At 38.1% G+C, this 22,343-nt stretch overlaps 1 protein-coding gene across 2 annotated transcripts in view; it reads right to left on the bottom strand.

The window, feature by feature from the left end:
• dnmbp (dynamin binding protein) overlaps positions 1-22,343 on the bottom strand; it is a 53,063-nt gene that overhangs the window by 15,390 nt on the left and 15,330 nt on the right. Inside the window, exons 2-4 of one of the 2 annotated variants that reach the window (XM_082152965.1) lie at positions 17,069-17,226; positions 16,858-16,980; positions 11,655-13,880 (exon numbers count right to left, since the gene is read on the bottom strand). In XM_082152965.1, the coding sequence (XP_082009091.1) occupies positions 11,655-13,880; positions 16,858-16,980; positions 17,069-17,213 (2,494 nt within the window). In that variant the 5' untranslated portion in view covers positions 17,214-17,226. Of the gene's footprint in view, positions 1-4,810; positions 8,680-11,654; positions 13,881-16,857; positions 16,981-17,068; positions 17,227-22,343 lie in introns of those variants that run through there. The other variant, XM_082152966.1, reaches the window with a different exon arrangement.

Genomic DNA, 22,343 nt, shown 5'->3' with positions numbered 1-22,343 from the left:
GAGAGCAAATTTATTGGATGATGATATTGAAAAAGTCAAAATCAGCAAACAAATGCATATAAAGTGGCCTGTCTTATATATATTATTCTACAAGGTCAAACAATTAGATTATTTTGCAAGAACAAATGTGGTACAAAGAAGGAAAACTATTTTATGACTCTGAAAATGAATTGATAACATTGTTATTCTTGTGAAACTGAAGGATATTTTATGGTCTGACTGTGCAAAGCTGTTTTTGTCCCTTTCTAGTTTAAGGTCACATGAATTATAAGGACTGTGTGTTCAACACAAAGTTCACATAAGACCGCCCAGTTACCATGGATACCTTTCACAACTGTTATGAGAGTAAGTGTGGGAGTGAGACGCATAGTATGTGAGTGAAAGCTGGATGTTGTTGCAAGCCACAAATATCCAATCCATTTGACAGATTTTCGGCACTAGTCAGAATTAAGAGTAAACACGGCTTGGAAAATGAAAGTATGTCTTCTTCAAATCTTACAAGGCTTACAAGTACTGTTCAAATTCTGCATATGTGAAACTGAAGAATTTTTACAAATATATTGCATGAGAACAGAAACACGGCTTAAAACATTCTTTATCAATGATTTGAGTTGCACCACAGAAATCTGCGTCACTGAAACTGTATTTTTTGTTGTTCAAAAGGCTGCAAGTTTACATTCCAGTTCTCTGCGCCGTAGTCGGATGTCTGATTTGTGTGGGATGTGATGTGACACACCCGTAATAAACGTGAGCAAGCATTCCATTAACCACTCCATATCCTCTCAGACTCATGCTTGTTTCAAAACATCCATAGCCTTACTTGGAAAAGTAAATAAAGACGGGCATTGTTTGCCAATAAGAGCTTGAACAAATGAAATTTTGTGGCCTTGCAAGTCTACATCATATCTAACGTATCTAGAAAGTAATGAACAGGAATATCAAGTGGGACTCTTTTGAAGAAATTTAGACTCTTTTTGAGGCAATCCATTATTGCAGTGAAATCGATACTCAAGTTCAATAAAACCATGTTTTGCACTACAAGCAGCTACATATTCGGACACTGACATTTTAGGTAAATAAAATAAAAATTAGTGATCTACCAAAATATTTGTCTGAAAATGAATTTTAGGATTTGCCAAAACAGTTTTGAAGGGCCTAAATCATTGATCGAAACATTGATTGATTAACGCTTTGTGACAGACTAGTTCGAAGTGGCAGCACGCACAATAATGGATCATGTCATCCTCTTTACTACTAGATACAGCACAAAATAAACATGAATGAACATCAGAAGGTATGTTGAAAGAAACAGTAACACTTACTGAAATGTATCATGTTAATGTAATTGCTTAGTGTTTCAACTGTTGAAAGGTGTCAATAAAACAGCTTGTAAACAATGTCACATAATGTTACTATTACCTCACGTATGCCATTCACTGTCCATATTTATTCATGCCTTAAAATGCTTGAATGTAACTCTACACCATTGCTTCATTTAGTCTGTGGATTCACCAGCTATATTGCTAAATGTACCCGATTTTTCATATCAGCAGAAAATATATGGGGATAACCTGGCTTCTCTTGAGACTCCCCTGTTTCACAACATAGTTAATGATATGCTAAAGCCCACCTCCTTCGTGACGGGATTGGTTACAAGGTAGTTTGTGACGTCAGAATCACCAGCAATTTCAAACCGCGTTTTAGAGATTGTCTTTGGTCCACTGCAGTTGACTTATGAATTTGCACATGGTTTGTTTTAAAGTATATTAAAACCACATAGACATACAAACAACATTAACAAACGAATTGATTTTCACCACAGGGGGTCTTTAAAAAGTTCTATAAGTTTTTATAAGTATAATATCTTTAAAAACTGCCTTGTGCACAATTTAAATGCTTGTATATGACTCAAATTTATTTGAGTGTAGATTATTAAATACATTTGATTAAATGAAATTATTATATAAACTTTATTTTCGGATTTGTTTTTGGCTAAAAACTTTTGGTGCATCACTAAAAGAAAAAAAAATACTATAGTGGAAATTTACGGCTTAGGAGACAAGCCCAAAAACTGAGAACTGAGCACCCATGAGCAAAGATGGCAGAGTTGAAATCACACTTCCGGGGGTTCTTGTGCTAGCCGAACAACTGCCATTGAGATGAACTGGAGTGTTAATGATTATAACTCCCTGAATGAGCCTAACAGCTAAAACTGGGCATATTTTCACCTTGTGAAAGCATTTGGTCACCCTGTTTATCGAGCAGCTGGCATCAGAGTTAGTTTGGCTACTGTGACTCTGTCTTCTCTTTCACATCACCTATAGCATTTTCAAAATCTCACCATTAAACTGGTTTATCTAGATGTTATGCTTGAATGTTAGTTTCACAATACCACCTCCTATCCACAGAACTCCTGATTCACAGAATGTGATAAGATCATGCTCATGATTCAATGTGCATATTGGTGTAGTCCAAGTCATTTAGTCGTATATAATCCTTTTAACAGGCTGAGATTAGCATTACAGAGATATTACGTAATTGCACGCATCCTAACACTCAGGGTCGTTTATCAGGAGGCCCGCTGGGACAAAGCACAATGTTTATGCACAAAATGAAGACGTGATACCTGGCTCCACCGAGAGCCTTCCCTCTTTAGTTACACAAAGAAGAGCTTTACTATTATCATAGATCCTCATGGCTCATGCCCACTGTCATAGACACTTCATATCTGGAACAGCACAAATGTGTCAGTGTCTAATTGCTGATAAACTAAGGGAATAGAACTTTCAGTACTTGGAGGAAAAACTCTGAACACATATGTAAATATTCAGTCTTGATTTAAAATTGCAGTAAGTCAAGGGCAAAAGCAACCGTATGTGGCAATGGGCAGTAATGTAGCATTTGTTTTTCAGGCAATGTGTGAGAGCTCCTGACCTATATTAACTAGCTAATTCCCTCCTCAGCCTGTGACTTGAGGCTTTTGTCTGCCAAGCTGGCCCTTGACTTACTGTTGTACAAACGTTGTGTGAGGGTTGGTTGAAGGTTTCCTTTTAATCCCCTTCCAGCCCACTGGCATGGGCAGCTGCACTGGGATTACAAAGACCAGCAACAGGCGACTCAATAAATAAAGGCACACCAACATACACTTCTGATAATATACAAATAATGCGTGTGTGTGTATAAGATCATTATGCTGGCAAACGTTAATACCAAAGGACCTCAAATTCTAAGTAAATTTGATTGTTTAAATCTAGGCATTGATAGATTTTTTTTTTTTTTTAAATAACAGTGATAATGATAAATATAAATAATAATAATAATAAACTGTTTTCAGAGAATGAATTAGTAAGTGTAGTGTTGTACATTTTTAGTAACTTCCCAAACTCTGCTAATAAGAATGCAGCTCTCTAGGAATTACTATTGGACAGAAAAGTGAATATAAGCCCAAATAGTTCTGTCAAGCTTGAAAAAGATAACCTCAGACTATGAGTCAGGCTGGGTCGGCCTGGGCCTCCTCTTCACAGTGCCCCAACCTCAATAGTAAGAGGTCTTTGAAGGCTATATGGATTGGGGGAGGGATCTGGTACCAAGCACATCCTAGTCCCAGAGATTTCCCCTGGAGTCTTTTTTTCTTCCTCCTCCTCACTGAGGTGCTGACTGGAGAACTAGGTTATAAAGGATTACCCTGGGCTGAACGGACCACCTGCTTTGTGTCAGACATGACACAAGCCAGACGAAACTCCCACTGAGACATCCACTGCAAGCCCCCATCACCAACCAGTGACAACAATAATAAACAATGACACCTCAAGCTAAAAATCTAATTATAGTGATGAGGCTGCTATAACTGAGGAACATCCATTCTAGACTGTCAGTGAAACCTGAAGGAATAGACAATTTAAACTGTAAATATGCAGTGCCCCCTCCCCCCCAAACAAACGGAAAGCAGTCACACTGAAGATATAGGAATCTCATTGCATTAATTCCATGAACTAGTTATTCTGTCTTGGTACCCGTCTCTAATGTAATACACTAATACTACTACTAATAAATAAATGTCTCAGAAAAGTTAAGTTAGTTAGTTAGCTAAGAAAAAGTCAGTTAAGGAAGTTTAGCATTATGTGTTTGTGGATGCCCCTTGGTTTGTGATTTTTTTAAAACTATGGACATGCAAAACTAAATATGACTAGCAAAAACGCTGATTACTACAGAAAATCTTTTTGCAAGTATAATGATGGAAAAGTTAGATATGAAAAATAAAATACAGCTTAAATCAGCTTAATCAAAAGTCACAGTGTCATTAAACACTAGAGGTTGTCAAACAAAGGAAAAGAAGTCTGGAGAGGGGAGGGAGGGAGAGAGAGCTAGAAAGACGCAGAGAACGATGGGGTGAAGAGACAGACAACAAAAACTCTGAAAAGTAATCAAACCCGTTGGACAAGTTCCCCCCTCCCTGCAAGTTTCCAAGCTCACCTCTTAAGTGAAAAAACAACAACATGAAACTCTGCTCCACACTGACAGCTTCAATAGGCAGTCTCATAGACTTGCATACCCATGCATTAAGATGGTGACAACACAATCAGCACTTTTGGCATTTCCTGAATTGATTTGGAGAACTCTAGGACAAGGTCAAAAGCTAGCTATAAACATGGGCTATATCCATGTGGACATTTCTAAAATTGTTAGTTGACTCATTCTGTTATGTACAGAACACTGCCAGCCACCATCAAGGTGTGTTCTGCCCCTACTCTGACCTCACAGATTTATTGTCATGGTACTGAATGTGCTCAGGGTACTGATGTGCTTTTACCTTGTTTCTTTTTCCTGTTGGTGGCAAACTCTGACTTCCTGAGAGAGCTGGGTGCTGTCTTCCTATAGAAGCTGTTCCTGTCCAGTGAACCCACGTAAACGGGCTTCCGTGTGCGGCCATGACCTTCCACATCCAGTTTTTCTGAACCCCGCCGATCGCTGTATTGGTCCTTTTGGTCATAAGTGAGTTTAACAGGATCCTCATATGACCTTCTCTCCTTCAGTGTCTGCTTGTGATAATCATCCTTTTCCCATTCCTTGCAGGGTCTTTCACTGCTGTGGTCAAAACTGTAACCGTCTTGTTTCTGTTCAAATGAATTTGACCTTAGATCTCTGTAACGCTCCCTGCTTTTCTGGTCATACTGATCGCTCTCACAACCCTTGTCTTCATAGCAGTCTTTAACACCACTATCATAACGTTCATCTTTCCAGTAGTTTCTAACTTCCTTTTCTCTGCAATCATACTGATCTCCCTCTCTGTATTTATAGGAGTCTCTTTCCTTAAGTTCATAGCGATCCCTCGGTTCAGACTGGCTATTTTCTCTGTAATCATACCGGTCTCTTGGTTTGAGGTCATAGTGGTTATCTTTTTTACGTTCGTACAATTCTTTGTCATCTAGTTTAGAGAGTTCTCTTTCGACTGTCCTTTCTCTACTGTTACAGTAGTCATCTTTCCTAAAGTCACTGCAGATCTTCACCTTTTCTTTGTAGTCACAGACATCTCCTTTTCTTTGTACATACCGTTCATAATCTCTTCGATCAAGTGAGTCCCTTTCTCTATGCTGGTAGCTGTCACCTCTCCTACGGCCTTCCTCACAGTGACTACGGTCATAGCGGTCCCCTTTTCTGTCATCACTCTGGTCTTTCTCTTTACGATCATAGCGCTCATACTGGTAATTGTCTCTGGAGTCAAACTGGTCTGCTTCTCTATATTTGTACCGCTCATTTTTCCTTCTGTTGTAGTGTTCTTGATGTTTACTGTCATAGTGCTTGTCTCTGCGGTTATAACGGTCATACTTATCCAGCTCTTTATGGTCATAGTAATCCTGGCCCCTGCGGTCCACATCTCTGTATCTATCTAGCTCCTTATCATAGTAGTCCCGGCTTTCATGGTCAACACTGTACCCATACCTATCTCTGCGACTATAAGGTTCTCGACCCTCAAAGTACTCATCTGATTCCCAAGAGTTGTACCGGGTCACATGATCAGGATGTTCCTTACTCCTTGGGCTCTGTGCAAAAGCTCTGTCTTCAGAGTAATCCAGTTCTTCTCGATGTTGATAGAAACAGTGATTGCCGGTATATTCCTGTGGCATCCTTGGCTCCTGGTACACTGCTTCTGGTGACTGATAGAAGAATTGCTGCGGAGGGACTTCTTGGTAAGGAATCTTGTCCCAGTCCTCGTATTCCCAGCATTGTTGACGGTACCCATTGGCTTGTCCGAGGTAGGCTTGGTGCTCCCAGTGTCCCGGTACAGGTCTGAAGTCCTGTGGGCACATGATTGGCTGCTGCTGAAGTTGTTGCTGCTGTTGAAAATGCAGCATTTGCATGCATCTCTCCTTCTCCCAGCCCTCACTCACCAACTCTTCCACGCTCTTACCTCTCTTGGGAGGAGGCCTCTTGAAGTCCCAGGGCACTGGGGCAAATGACATAGGGTGTCCTAGGGCCACCTGTCCCTTCATGGCTGTGAGAGTCCGCAAACAGGGTAAGCTCTATTAGCTTCCCCAGATTTCACATTCCAGGTCCAGATGTAGAGGACTCCACCTGTCATGCATGCTCAAACTCTTGTTCTCGTTCTAACTCTTTCTCTGACGGCTGACTGAACAGGACTGTCTGGTTCAGACCTGAGAAACTCAATCTCTCTCTCTCTCTCCCTCTGATTCTCTCTCCGCCTACCCAGCCAATAGGAGAAAGAGAGGGAAGGAGGTGGGGGAGGGAAGAGGCAACAACAGAGACTTGGCAAAGGGGAGGCATTTAGGGTTAATCATTGAACGTAGTCACATGAATGGATTACAGGGAGGCTGTGATTGGCTGGAGTCTCTGTTTGCACGAAAACACAGGCTGGACTTCACAAAAGAGGAGGGAGCATTATCCTCTTTCATTCCACAAACTTCTTTGAGATGTTTTTAAACTTGGCATTACTCAAGTAAAGCTGAATCTGCCTCTAAAGGACTATTTTAGGCTGTTGTGCAACTAATACAGGTATATTGAAGCTGTACTATTTTATAGTTTTTGCTTGCGTTTTTAAGTCTAGCAGGTGTATGCTTACAAAAACAACCTGACACACTGAATATTGTCAAAAGCAGCGTCAAAGCTTTATCTGTTCTAACTTGCTCATCATACATGTTTTAGAGGAACAAGGTTCCCATGAATTTCATAATCTTCTACTTTCATGTTTCAACAAGTATAAAGTTGGACACAGGCCGATTATTTCAGAGAGCACTGAGCACCGCAGTTCCTGCATACTTCACAATGAGCCATTGTTATAGGCAGCCCCTGGTTTCACAGGCTAGGGCATCTTTTCATGCGAAGAAGAAAAAAAAATGCTATTCATTCACATCAGTATAGTATATCACTCCCCTCTACAAAAAAGACAAAACAGTACACAGTACTCTGATTTCATACTGCACACAGAACTGAGAATCCGCCACTAAACACAAACCCTAGTAATGTGAAAACATGGTAAATAGAGAACAAGAAAGTGGCTTTAGGTGTTTTGCTACAAGTATTTATTGGATTAAAATGCATAATATCGCACAAGCTAAAACTGAAAAGAAAGTGAGAATAATAGATTTTGCAAGCCTGCTTGCTTGCCTTCTCTTCTTTATTAACTTTTGCATTTTGATAATCAGTGGTTAAGATCTCACATTTCTTTACATGGTGCAGACCGAAACTGTGTGCATGTTTTTTTTGTTTGTTTTTTTCACTTCAAGGACATCAGGAGCGACATTCCTTGTGTAATGGAGTTGTTTTACTTTGTTTACACAAGTACAACCCTTTGAAACAGCACTGAACTTACTTTCAAACATGGTGCTCCTGGTGCCTTGCGTCAAAAAACACATTTAATATATTTATATTTAAAATCTGCCAAACACATTCTGTTAAATATTGTAGGTTAATATCTAAAAGAAGAGAGTCAATCAGAAGACACAAAGTGTTACTGAAAGAATGATGTCCTTAGGGAGTTTGAAACATCACTCTGTAGTTAGTGGCTCTTAATGTCCTGGGATACAGGGGGGAAAAAAATTATGAAAGACAAGCTTGTGGATCAAAAGCATTCGAAACAGGCACTTTCCCTCAATTGTTGAGTGCTTGTTTCATACATTTTGATTAGTTCAAAACTATCAGAGAACACAACAAGACCCAAAAAGTAATTACATCAACGAAGCATTCAGATGGATGCTCGTGACAGAGGTGAGGTCTCACATGCCACTCCTTTCATCTCTGTTATTATAATAGCCCTACATCCAATCTCTCAGCCTTTCTAGCAGGCGATGGGGTCATGCAGCTCCTTAAAGAGCCTTCTGTAAACCTGAATAGGCTTTCATGCATGAGACGGGGACAGAAAAGCTGGGAGCTGGAGATTAGATCCAGTACACAAATGAGCTCTTGATGCTTTTTATGAGCACCCAAACAGATCCCAATTAGAACAAGGGCTGTGGACGGAGAAAAAGAGCTAGGACACTCACTCACAGATACACACATAAATGGGACTGTCAGAACCAAAATCACAACTCTGTCTCCCTTTTAACAATGTGACTATGAAAAGAACTGTTCCCAGAAAGAGAATAGCACATGAGAATATGAGAACCTGTGGGTCTGATAAGACAAAAGTTTTTAAAACAGCTCCAAAACTGCCTTCAACTCTTTCTCTTTCTTTCTTTCTTTCTTTCTTTCTTTCTTTCTTTCTTTCTTTCTTTCTTTCTTTCTTTCTTTCTTTCTTTCTTTCTTTCCTTTCTTTCTTTCTTTTTCTAATCCAATATAGTCTTAAATAACTTCTAATCATATCTTACTCCAAATTGTTTGTCTTGTGGTTTGTTCCATTGGAGAAGAGATGACTACATAAAAAATATGAGTCTCCTCCCTCCTGTACAAAACTGCTGTTCACGAGCACGGCTCCATGGCTGATAGGCTCTTGAGTGACTCCCTGCACTTTAACAATAAATAACCATTGTTTCTACCCTCCCTGCTGAGAAACACACCCTGTTATGATAAATGTGGACACAACACACGCACCTACTTAAATGGAGAAAGAAACTCATGAAGAAATTAGGTTACTTACACCATTATGACACACAATGACTCAATGCTATACTTGTAAGCATTATGCACCAAAATAATTATGCTGGGAATTGTGATAAACTAATTATCTGTGTACAGCATACTGTAAATACACACACACACACACACACACACACACACACACACACACACACACACACAATAAAAATAAACAAACAACTATTTTGATTAGTTAAGACAAACATTTTAAATTTAGTTTAAAAAAAACTGAAAGAGGTAAGAAAATTTAAGTGAATTCAACAACACACAAACAGTGTTGCTCAGGTCCACTGCAGTTTTTCCAAGACGATATAGGCGTTACAGAAAACAAGTGGTATTCACCAAGACTTTGGCAGCGCTCCAAGCCAAAGGCATGCATCACTGTGCCTGATAATCACTTCTGGAGAGCCACTGATAAAGCTCCTTTGCTTTAAAATGGACCTATCATCAAATCCATCACCGATCCAAGTTTTAAATGGAATTCCTTGTCCCTTACACTTGAAAATAAATGGCTGTGCCTAGCAAGCAGGTTACACTTATCAAGCAAGATGTGTACACAGCTGTGTGCAAACGGAGTATGCGACACACATAATGGTGTCACGTGCTGTGAACACAAAAACACAAAGCAAGAAAATACAATGCTTTGGCTATGAAATAGTGACTAATTAACTAAAGCATTCTCCATATGAAAAGGAAACATAAATTCCTTTTAGAACTCCATAACACCAAATGGTAAGAGATATACACCCTCCTCCCCTCCCTCCCTCTCAGCTCAAGTCTTACCTGGTACATGTGTGGTTCTGGTTCTAAGAACATGGCCAAAAATGGCTGTGAGACGCACCACAGGCTGCAACAGAGAACTCCAGAGTCTGGCTCTGAAACTTCTACAGCCCATTATCTCCAAAGAGGCCCAACTACTATGTGTCGTCCACTACTTCACCAAGAAACAGGAGCAGAACCGAGACATGGATTGTGAGGGTAAATGGACATGCAGACAGAAATGTAGAGATAGACAGCAAGAGAAAGAGAGAGAAACAGTGGTGCAAAGAGGCCACTCTTACTATAGGTTCAGAATGTATTTCATATGTATGTGGGGAAAAATTTAGCCAACAGGACCAGAATTCCACACATAGGTAATATACCGATGTTAATGAAATTATAAGGTGATACCTTTTAAATTATAACTACACAGAAGATCTGGCTCATAGAGCTCACAAAATGTTATACTGTACAGTGAATCATGTGCACAATGCATCACATCAGACTTGTGCATAGACATGATATTCCCAGTGCCACTGTCTATTGATTTTATGCACTCTGAGAAACAACAAGGTGGTTTTCTATCCTATACGAAAATTAGGTCCGCCTATCATTGGTTCAGCCCTATGCCCGGGTGTGTTTTACTCCTTGGTTATGTGTAAAGGTCAAGCAGAGATCTTCTGTGAAAAACTGCTGAATATAACACTACTGCGTTGAGAGAGGGTTAGAAGGACGAAGGCTTATAAATTCCCCTTTCAGTAATATAGTTGACAACAACTTTGAGAAGATGTTGGCAAACCAGCCAATGTATATTGATATAGATGGACTTCATAGGAAACAAGTTATGTTGACACACACAGTGTGGGGAATTTTAACATACATTAACATAACTTCTGTGTATCGACACACCCAGTACGGTGAACTTTGTCTTGCATGACGGTTTCAAAAGCTTATCGAAATCATTCATCGGGAACACCTATAACATGCAAGATGTAATTTGACCTCAAAAGAAGATAGTGGATGAATATTGTGAGGAAATCTACGAATTCAAATCAAACTAATGGCTGAACACATTGGCCAGCTGACAGGTTGTTTTCTAGAACTATTATGAGCTGCTGTTCTCTTTTCTCAGAGAGTGTGACCAGCATACAACAAGAGTGGCTTAAGTGGAAACACTAAGTCTCAGGGAAGTCAGTCGAAGAACTCATTGATACGGTCTTATTTCATGCTACTACATACATTTCAGTTTTTTTACAGAAATAGCCAATAAAACACAAATAATCGGTTCCACCTATTTTTCTCTAGCAATAAATGCAACTCCTTGGTGTCATTGTGCCATTGTGCATTCAACAGGAAACAATAATGTACACAGGTACAATGTACATGCAGCCATTCAATAATTAATTGATTAATTATTCATTAATAATAATAATAATAATAAATTACGATTAAGTACTATTATAGTACTATATACTGTATGTTTGTCATGTTTGTCACTAATAATAATAATTGGAACTAAAACAATTATTAGTTAGTGAGAAACATGCAGCACTATAATAATAACTTCAACAACAATAATTAAATGCTGCATGTTTCCTACTTTTTTTAATGAATGAATGAATACTAAATAAATGAATTTAGTATTCATTCATTCATTCATTAAAAAAAGTAGGAAACATGCAGCATTTAATTATTGTTGTTGAAGTTATTATAATAAATATCAGATATATATCAGAATAATATCTGTATCAGTTGTAAAAACACAATCTACTGATGTGAGAATAAAGAAAGGAATTAAAGACTACCTTGCAGCTGCTGCTGCTCCAGGGTTAGTGTCTCCATGGTGTAGGTGCAGAATTCCAGATTCTCCAGAGCCTGTTGTCTCGAAGTCTCATCCTGCTCCTCTTCCAGCATGGCCTGCAGCTCCTGGGCTGTGTGAGAATACATATCAATGTCTCTTTCCACCTCCTCCAACCTCAGGAGTAACCTGTATTGCTCCTGCTCCCTCTCTCTTTCGCTCTCCATCTCTTTCTCTGTCTCCAGAGCATCCTCTGCCTCTTCCACCTCTTCAACAGTCTCTTCCTCTTCTGGCGAGTTATAAAATGGATTGGAAGTGGATGGAGGGGGGCGGGACTCCACAGCATTGGAGCGTGGACATAGAGGAGGTGGGCGTGGTGCCGGACGTGCGGGTCTGTACGGCTGAGGAGCAATACGACCATTGGTTTGAGGACAATGCAAGTTTGTAGGTGCTGGTGGCCTAAGGACCCGAGGTCGAGGAGGAGGTGGGCGTAGCATTCTCCGTCTCTCCAGAGAGGAGGATGCAGAGCCAGATGGAGAGGAAGTGGCGGGCAACAGATGTTCCATCGAAGAGTGGGAGGAGCCACGGATTATGTCATTCTCATTGCTGTAGTCCATAATGGAGAAGTGACGGGAAATTTTGTTGCCCCATCCGCCACTAACCTCCTCCCATCGGCTCTGTTCCGTTGCTCCGTTGCCATGACCCGGCAAGCTCCTTTCGAACTCTATCAGTTGCTGAGAAAGCTTGGCTTCAAGTTCCCCAGATGACAGATCCAAAATCCCCATCGTCTGAGATGTCGGTAACCCATTTGGACCCTGTCCTTGAGACCGTGCCCATTGGTCGCTGTGGCCACCGGATATTAGATCCGCATCATTGACACTTGCGTGTCGAGTTAGCTTTTTCTGCCTGTTCTTCTCACCAGAGGTTTTACTGCTGAAGGGGTTTCTGCTGTCATGAGAGGCATAGCTACCATTGTTTCTTGTCCAGGTGAAACTGGGTGAGGATCTGGAGGGAGGATTAAGACTCTGGTTCCTCGTGATGGGTGCTGGGGGAGGTTCTCGTAAGCTGGTGTGAGAACCGTTGCTGTGTTGCCTGTTGCTGAGAGCATGAAGACTTGGCCTGGGGGGCAGCTGGGGTCTACCCAGATTGGGGCTGCCCATTCTGGTCCTTCGGACTCCTCTGTGGGCTGAGCTACTCGCTCTGCGGGGCTGCGTTTGAGGGGGTGGGGGTCTTTCTCGACTTCTTTCTTGTGACTGAACCTGTGATTGACTTGGAGTCATTCCTCTCTCTTGAGAACTTTGATCGGAGTGCATGTAGCGCCCATGGTCATCCTTTCTTTCCTCCTCCCGGCGCTCAAAGTAATCCAGGTCCCACACCGTGTTGTCTTCCTGGGTAGTCCACTCTTGCCCATATTCTGCAACCGAACGATCATGCTTAACTGAGGTATAATCGGGAGTGTAACATTCTTCTTCTCTCTCGGGTACACTAATTTCACTAATTAAAGTCTCAGTTTGTGGGACGATTTGCAGCTGTCCTTCCATCTTGACAAATCGATGGGGAAAAACTCCTCTTCTGCCATGTATTTGCCCCTCCAACCACCCGTCCTCCAGCGTAGCGAGGATACGAATCCTATCACCGACATCAAAGTCTAGCTCGCCTGGCTCAAGGGCCCGGAATTCATAAAGCGCAATACCGTATACAGCTCCCTCTTCTTCCTCCTCTTCTTCTTCCTCTTGCTGTTGTTGAGTCTCCATTTCTGGATTTTCCTCATCCCGCTCTTCCTCCTCTCTCTTCTCCTCTTCTTCTTCTTCTTCTTCCATGCTGTAAGCCGGATACTGTTCCAGGGTCTGAAGTTCAGGCTCCTCCAGAGGTGAGCGGAGGTGTCCGAGCAGCTCCACAAATCCCTCAGGGAAAACTCCTGTCCTGCCAGCCAGCTCTCCCTGGAACCAGCCAGTTTCTGGCAGGCCTATGATGGTGATGACATCACCCTCCCGAAAGTCTAGCTCCTCGTCCAGCTGGGCGTGAAGGCTCATGAGGGCACGGGCCTGGCCCAGTGCGTGTGGGGGGAGCTCAGAGGCCTGGGCGGCTGCACTGCGCTCTGACAGCTGCCTGGAACGACCAGAAAGCTCCAGCTCTTTAATGCAAGACACAGGGAAGAGCCCACGTGAGCCCCACGCATTATGCCCTCTTATCCACACAGCATCCACACTGCATTCAGCAGCAACTACATCACCTACAGCAGGAGAGAGTACAAGATATAACCATCCAAATAAAAAAGGATTGAGATATCACAAAGTGATAACCAGAACAAAAAATAATGGCAATAAATAAAATTCCAGTTGTATTTAATGAAACCTCTACATCTTGTTCAGAATGCAGCCTTCTTGCGTGACTTCTTAATGAGCGTTTCATTTATTTTTTTGGTAACACAATAAGGTTCCTTTATTAAACATTAGTTAAAGTAGTAACTAACATGAACTAACAATGAGCAATACATTTATTACTGTTTTTGTTCATCTTTGTTAATGTTAGTTAATAAAAATAAAGCTGTTCATTGTTTGTTCATGTTAGTTCACAGTGCATTAACTAATGTTAACAAGATTTTAATAAAGTATTAGTAAATGTTGAAATTAACATTAACAAAGATGAACAAATGCTGTATAAGTGCAGTTCATTATTAGTTAATGTCAACTAATGTAGTTAACTAATGAACCTTATTGTAAAGTGTTACCATTTTTTTTGTAGAAATATCAAAACATTTAGTAATAGAGACAAATTTACTTGACGAGATTGTCTATATAGACTGTATCTTGAGTATATTTATTAAGATTTTATAATTTTTCATTACATATTTGTTTGTTTTATATCAGCATCTAAAGTTTTCATGGCAAGAACAATGTAAAATAATTTAAAAATAAATAAGTAATTAAATGAATAAAACATCTAAGGACAGACAAACAGGATAAATAATTTAGTAATTAATTAATAAATTGAAATATAAGTGAATTTCTTATTGAACTGGCAGGCTTTTTCTACATTAAAGTACTGCCAGTACATTAAGAAAGCATAAACTTTTATTAAAGACACATTCTCTGAATACTAGTCTTAATACGTAATGCAGTGTTAATCTTTTTTTTAATTAAACTATACATTTTTTTATTTGACACAGTGTCTTAAATTCAATGTGAATGGCACAAGATTCTAAAGATTAAAAAAAAATAGCAAAATGCGAAAGATGTCCATCTGCATGTGCAACAGAACAACAATCAACCTTCTGTCAAGCTTAAAATAATCATATAACATATATAAGGTCTGAGATGGATTATGTTTTGTATTATGTGCATTAGTTTTATTTGTATTAGCTAATACTTATTTGCATAACAAACATCTTTCTTCTTAATTGTATCATGCTAAACCATGTTTTTTTAAAGTTTTTTTTTTAAGTCATTCTGTTAATGTGACAGGTTTGAAATGACATGGTGAATAAATGATGGCAGGATTTTCATTTTTTGGGCAAACTATCCCTTCTAAGTACCTTAATAGTAAATGGAAATGTAACTTTTAGCTGTCTAATTGCGTTTACACTCTTATTCGCAGTCAGGGCAAAAGACTTCATTCCCTTATGCTGTCCTTGTAAATAGCATTAGAGCTGAGTGAAGCGAACTTCTGACCTCAAGTCAGTTTGCATGGCAGTAAAGTCATTGGTGTGGCCAGTTTTAGTAAGCAAACACACACACACATAGACATCAACAGGAGCCAAAATGTCCATTAGAGTCACAGGGGTCACATTCCACACAGACGCTCTCCGCCTCCCATTGTGTTTAACTCATAAACTAGAACAGCGTATATGATCCCCACTGACATGATAGTGGAAAATAAATTCATCCAGTTGTGTTTTTCACATCAAAATAAAGGGAGTGTGCACTAGACGAATCACAGTTTCCACATTAGATCAGTACTGACTACTACAAACATAAACAGTGTATTATGCAAAATACCACAAACAATTGTCCAAGGCAAGCAATGAAAAGAAGAAAAAACATTACGGAACTAATTGAAATAACAGATAAGTAATACAGAAATATAATTTAAAAAAAATGTGTATTATCTGTTGGGGTTATGAGTATTTTTTCTCTAAACAATATAAACACAACTAGTGACATCTAGTGGTGAACTGGGATCACTTCTTAAAAATGGCATTTTAAATTGAATGTATAGTGCTTTAAATCTGGAACCTCTGATGATATAAGCTTAAAAATAGACCATAAAATCAGGAATAAACCATATCTATGAATCAGAGCCTCTATTTTTAATTCACTATAGCTAAAACAAGAGACAAGAGAGGAATTAAACCTCTAAATCCCCTCATAACAGTTAGGGTGTTCAGTGGCTACAGTAGAGGTGATATACAATCTAGGGCTCTACTGTCTACTATAAAAAATAAAATGTACCTCTGATATATGACATTATGCCACTCTGAGTAAGCAGGACTTATGCTGAAGGAAAGAGAAAATAGAAGTACAAAGGGATTTAAGAGTCAGCTACCTATGGTATTTCAACCGTAATCAATCTATGTATGGATTACACTTCTTTGTTAAAGCAATAACTGGTTCAAAGATGAAAATTCTGTAGTCATTAAGAAAAAACCTGTTCCAAACCTGTATGATTATCTTTCTTCTGTGAAAAACAAGTCTTCTGATACCACATGATAGCTTTTTGTGAGGGAAGGATTTTAAAGATATTATTGCTATATATATATATATATATATATATATATATAGCAATAATATCTTTAAAATCATATTAATATAAATATATAATATATACATTATATATTTCTCTCTCTTTCTTTTCATTTTTGAAAAAATTTTTTTTTGCAGATTTTGCAGAAATTGCAAATGTCCAAAGATTCATGATTGGGACTCCATTATGTCTTTGAATTTTTCTGTGAATAAAGAAAGTCATACAGGTTTGGAATGACATGAGGGTGAGTAAATGATGACCTTAATGTGCGGTGCGGTGAGTTAATGTGCATTAAACATCAGCATAATTCATAATTTTTTACATTTTCCCTTTGTAGTGATATAGTATACACATTCCTTATATTCAGAATGGCATCAAAATAAATGCATTTAAATAATACCCTTTAAACTTAATGAACCTGGACAAAAACTCATACATGTTTAATAACTAAGAGTAAATGTATGTACCTCTCTTTAGTGGTAAGTTTCCAGCTTCTACAGAGTTAAAGTCATTGATGCACACATACAGATTCTCGCCAGTCTTGGTGCTTGGGATTACAACAGGTTCCACAAAAGTGCTGGGAAACTGGCCTGAGGGCAGACAGAATGAAAAGATATCAACACCGGTGTGAAAGGCAGAAGACTACATGCATTGTGGAATCCTTTACTGTGACTTTACCTGTGACTCCATCTTTGATTCCGAGCAGCCAAAATTCATCAACAACACTGAGCACTTCAATGACCTCTCCAGTAAACAGAGGGAGTTCCTCAGAGACGCTGGGGAGGAACTCAAACACAGCACGCACCACCGATCCAGCCTCCATGTTCACTCATCACCTGAGCATCACAAACAAAAGAGAAGAATCAAACATGACACCTATACAACAACATTAATACATTGCTGGTTCCCCAATGTATTTGTCAGTTGGATGCTTTTTCCTTTTTAAGAGGAGAAAGCACTAATTCTGAAGTGATGATCTCAAAACATGATGTCAGACCAGAGTCCTCAATTATGAGCATCTAGGGAATAACAAACAATCTATTTGCTTTTGTAGTATTAGCTTCCTAAATGAGCAAGGCTTAGCAATAAGGATTTTTCTGTTGGTCCAGTCAGGCCAATTATTAAACGTTAAGATTTGTTTTATAAAATAAATAGTTACATACACTCTTTAATTTCTCATTAAATATCTTGTTTAACTCTAATAAAGTAAAAAGTGTTGTGAAAGCCATTTCACATTGACTTTATCTGTGTTCTAAGCTCCACTGCTGATGAATCTTCAGAAACAAGGCAAAAGAAATCACATTTCAACTGAGCTGTAAATATATATATTTCAAATAAATGCTGTTCTTTTATAATCCTGGAAAAAAATTATCATGCTTTGTATCAAAAATATTTAGATGCACAACTGTTTTCAACTGATAATAAAATGTTTCCTGAGCACCAAATCAGCATATTAGAATAGAATGATTTTTTTTAAGGATCATGTGACACCTAAGACTTGAGTAATGGCTGCTGAAAATTCAGAAGGAATAAATTACACTTTAAAATATATTAATATAAAAAACTGTTTAAATAGTATATTTTAAAAATAATCTTTTTCACGATGTTAGTTTTTCCAAGTATTTTTGATCAAATAAATGCAGCCTTAAATGAGAGAGAAAGAGGAGACTTCTTTCAAAAACATTCAAAAAGAACATCCCAAAACGTTTGAATGGTAAGTGTACATAGTGAATAATGTGCCCTGTGTGTACATCCCCTAACTCTTTTGCCCATCTGCTCGTTTAATAGCATCTCCACGCACAAACAGAACTGACGGCAACAATCCAGCACAAGTAATAGTTCTGATAAATTGCTCAAACCTCTCTCACATTGGCACCGAGCGATTCTCATCGTTAAGCTCTGATGAGATTGACTAAATAAATGTATACTTGGATGCTGAAGAAACAGGGAGACTGATTTCACCTCTATCTTGGACGACAACAAGCTCAAATCTGTTTATTCGCACACTAAAACACATTAAGTCATTCACATGAGAGCAATCATGGGGTGGAGGCCTTGTGTAGTCCAAAGTTTTAGACAATGATGAGTCATGAAGTTCTGTGTACATGAAGTATACAAGTCTACAATATGAATTTGCCTGAGCATTTGAACATATTCATAGGGGAGCATGTTTCTGCCAGAATGGGAAACTGGGTAGTGACAGTCCTCCATGACTAACAAACAGAGACTGATCTAATCCACTAATGAAGCCAATCCCAACTGAATGGAGAATTAAGTACCACTGTGAGAGTGTGAATACGAGAGAGATAGAGAATGATAAAGAGAGGAAATGAGAGCTGAAACGCACATGTTTAAGAAGCTCAAAGAGCTCTCTGTCTGCTGTGAGTCAGAGAGAGTGTGTCTCTCTCTCGGGACCTCTCAAGTGTCGGGATCAGGGGTAACAGGTGACCCGACTGGGAGGTGACAAGGGTCACAGCAAGAGTCATGTAGTTGCCAGGTGAAAGAGCGTCTGAAAGTGACATTTTGTCTGAGTTAGGCTGGTGCAACAAAAAAAGTAGAAGAGCTTCTCTTGACAAAATACTACAAGTCAATCATTTTATCCCTTAAAACTCATCTTTGATCACCAAAATGACATATTTAAATGTTTTTTCTTTGAAAAAATAAATCTTCATGCCTAGCTTGAATGTAACTCTCGATACACCCTTGCCTCTTTTAGTATACGTGGTTCTATCAATATGCTAATTAGCTCCGCCTCCACTCACTCGCACCAGCTCAGAGATCCATGTGATTGGTTACAAGGCAGTTTGTGACGTCAGAAACACCAGTGATTTCAAACCTTGTTTTTGAGACTGTCTTTGGTTCACTGCCGTTTTAAGCAGAAAATACTCAGCAATGGTGTTGACTTGTGAATTTGCAAATGGTTTGTCTTAAAGCATATTAAAAACACCACATAGACATACAAACAACATTAAAAGCTGGATTTTCACCACAGGGGGACTTTAAAGAAACTCAAAATCTAAAATTAAAAGCCTAGTGTTAACCCACACCACTCCTCTTCCCCTGTGGCGGAACACAGTATTCATGATGTTTTGAGTCATAGAAGTGGAAGGAAGAAGTGATGCATAGTATATCAGTATCATATCAGTTATCAGCAGATATTACAGAACTACAGATTTTTTAAATAAGTGTTTTGATTGATATTGGAGATAAATCATCCAATATTGGCTATTTAATTGTGCATTCTCAGTTCCTCTATTGAGGCTAATGAAAGCTAATTTTAAGTTATTTTGAAAACATTTTAAAGTAGTGTGATACTAATAAAATTCTACACCATTTTTTTTATTAAATTAAAAAATAAAAATAAAAATCTTCAATTATTGTAAATGTACGAAATACTGTTAAAAATGTTGGGGTCCGTTTTTGAAAGTCTATTCCTCACAGCCTCACTTTCATACCTGTCATGGTGCTGTTCTGAATAAGGTCTATACATTAAATAGAAAAAATCCCTCATCTGACCATGATATCGGTACCATAAAGGTTATCAGATGATATTAGGGATATTTATTTCATCATCCCTAATTAAAAGTGGTAAATTAAATAAATTATTAAACAAATTCTTGGTTCTCTAAAGCTCATTGAATGTGATCATTGTTATAGTGCTTTGAAAGCCAGTCTGAAACCTAAAAAGGTGCCTTCATACTATAATACTGCCTGTTAAGTCACAGATGGAATGGGAAGAGAGGCAGCTGCTTTTGATTTTGGACACAGCCAATGTGTGTCAGTTACAGAAAGAATGCGCTGATGTAACTCATGCATTTGATGGAGTATCAAAACTTTAAGCCTCCCGAGAGAGAGAAAAAAAAAAACATAAAATACCCTAAACATCACTGAGGGTGTTCAAATAGCCATTATAAAACACCTAGGAACTGTTGGATCACACATACATGCATTGTTCCTCTAGAAGATTCAAGTGTTTGTTGATTTCACAAGGGAAAATAAGTGAAACCAGAACACTAATAGGGTAAAATGATTTCAGGAATTTAGCATTTTACCCTCAAAGTGCTGCAGTTCTGATCAACACATGGGAAACCCTCTGAAACAATGGAAAATCAGAGGCTTGTTGACTAAGAAATTCCAGTCATCGTTCGTCACATTCTCTGTGCACTACTTTAATAAGCGGACTGAGTAAGTTGCTGTGAAGGAAGAACAAACATGAACATGTTCAGACACGAGGGCTAAGCCCCAGAAACTGGTTGAGTAACAGCAATTCTCTTTGCATTGAGATCTTTTGGTGAGGGAAAAAAAAAAAACTGGGAGATCCCAGTGCAAGATTCCAATGAGTGTTGATATTTCCAGCTGACGAGTCAGTTCATGCGAGTCATTTTGTCTGAACATCAGGCATAGGCCCTTACAGTCTACCTGCACTCCTATACACTACTGTTCAAAAGTTTGGGGTCAGTAAGATTTTTTTATGTTTTTAAAAGAAGTATCTTCTGCTCACCAAGGCTGCATTTATTTGATAAAAAAAAAAAAAAAAAAAAAAAAAAAAAACGTAATATTGTGAAATATTATGACAATTTAAAATGACTGTTTTCTATTTTAAACTGTAATTTATTCCTGTGATCAAAGCTGAATTTTCAGCATCATTACTCCAGTCTTCAGTGTCACATGATCCTTCAGAAATCATTCTAATATGATGATTTGATGCTCAAGAAACATTCATTATTATTATCATCAATGTTGAAAACAGTTGTGTACAATTTTTTTTCAAAATTCTTTGATGAATAGAAAGTTCAAAAGAACAGCATTTATTTAAAATAGAATATTTTCTAACATTATAAATGTCTTTACTGTGACTTTTGATCAGTTTAACTCATCCTTGATGAATAAAAGTATTGATTTATTTTATTTATTTCCCCCAAAAACAAAATTAAAACTCTTACTGACCCCAAACTTTTGAACGGTAGTGTTTAATGTTACAAAAGCTTTAGATTTCAGATAAATGCTGTTCTTTTGAACTTTCTATTCATCATAGCATCATGAAATAAAAATGTAAATAACTGTTTTCAACATTGATAATAATCATAAATGTTTCTTGAGCATCAAATCATCATATTAGAAGAATGATTTCTGAAGGATCATGTGACACTGAAGACTGGAATAATGATGCTGAAAATTCAGCTTTGATCACAGGAATAAATTACACTTTACTGTATATTCACATAGAAAATAGCCGTTTTAAATTAGAATAATATTTCACAATATTACTGTTTTTGTTTGTATTTTTAATCAAATAAATGCAGCCTTGGTGAGCAGAAGATACTTTTTAAAAACATAAAAAATCTACTGACCCCAAACTTTTGAACGGTAGTGTGTGTGTGTGTGTGTGTGTGTGTGTGTGTGTGTGTATATATATATGAAGAGTTCAGATGCAAAAGCCTCTAAGTGCCATCTGAAATTTTCTTCTAGAATGATCATTTTTATAAAGCTTGTATATTTAAGTTAAGTAATTTCACTTAAATGACAATTAATAGGTAATTTGCATTGCCATTTAAGTGAAATTATTTAACTTAAATATACGAGCTTGATAAAAATGATAATTCTAGAAGAAAATTTCAGATGGCACTTAGAGGCTTTTGCATCTGAACTCTTCATATACAGTATATGTAATTTTATCATTTCGAATTTGCATTAATTCCAGAAAATTTTGAAAATGTGGTAATGCTTGGAAAGGCAGTGTAAATATAGAAGTAATCGTGTTTCCTCCAGTTTGTCTGACTCAGTTATTTTGGAACAGAAGGGAACTTTTGAAACTTTTGTACAGATTAGTGGGCATCAACTTTTATTTTAAAACATTTAATAAATTTGACAAGTCACTCCGCTTGCTCAACACTTTCATTAACTAACTTATTTCAAAGTTTTAGACAATGATGAATCATGAAGTTCTGTGTGC

The sequence above is a fragment of the Leuciscus leuciscus genome, assembly GCF_965113295.1.
Source record: "Leuciscus leuciscus genome assembly, chromosome: 21".
NCBI lineage: Eukaryota > Metazoa > Chordata > Actinopteri > Cypriniformes > Leuciscidae > Leuciscus > Leuciscus leuciscus.
This window is presented reverse-complemented; position numbering and strand designations above follow the sequence as displayed.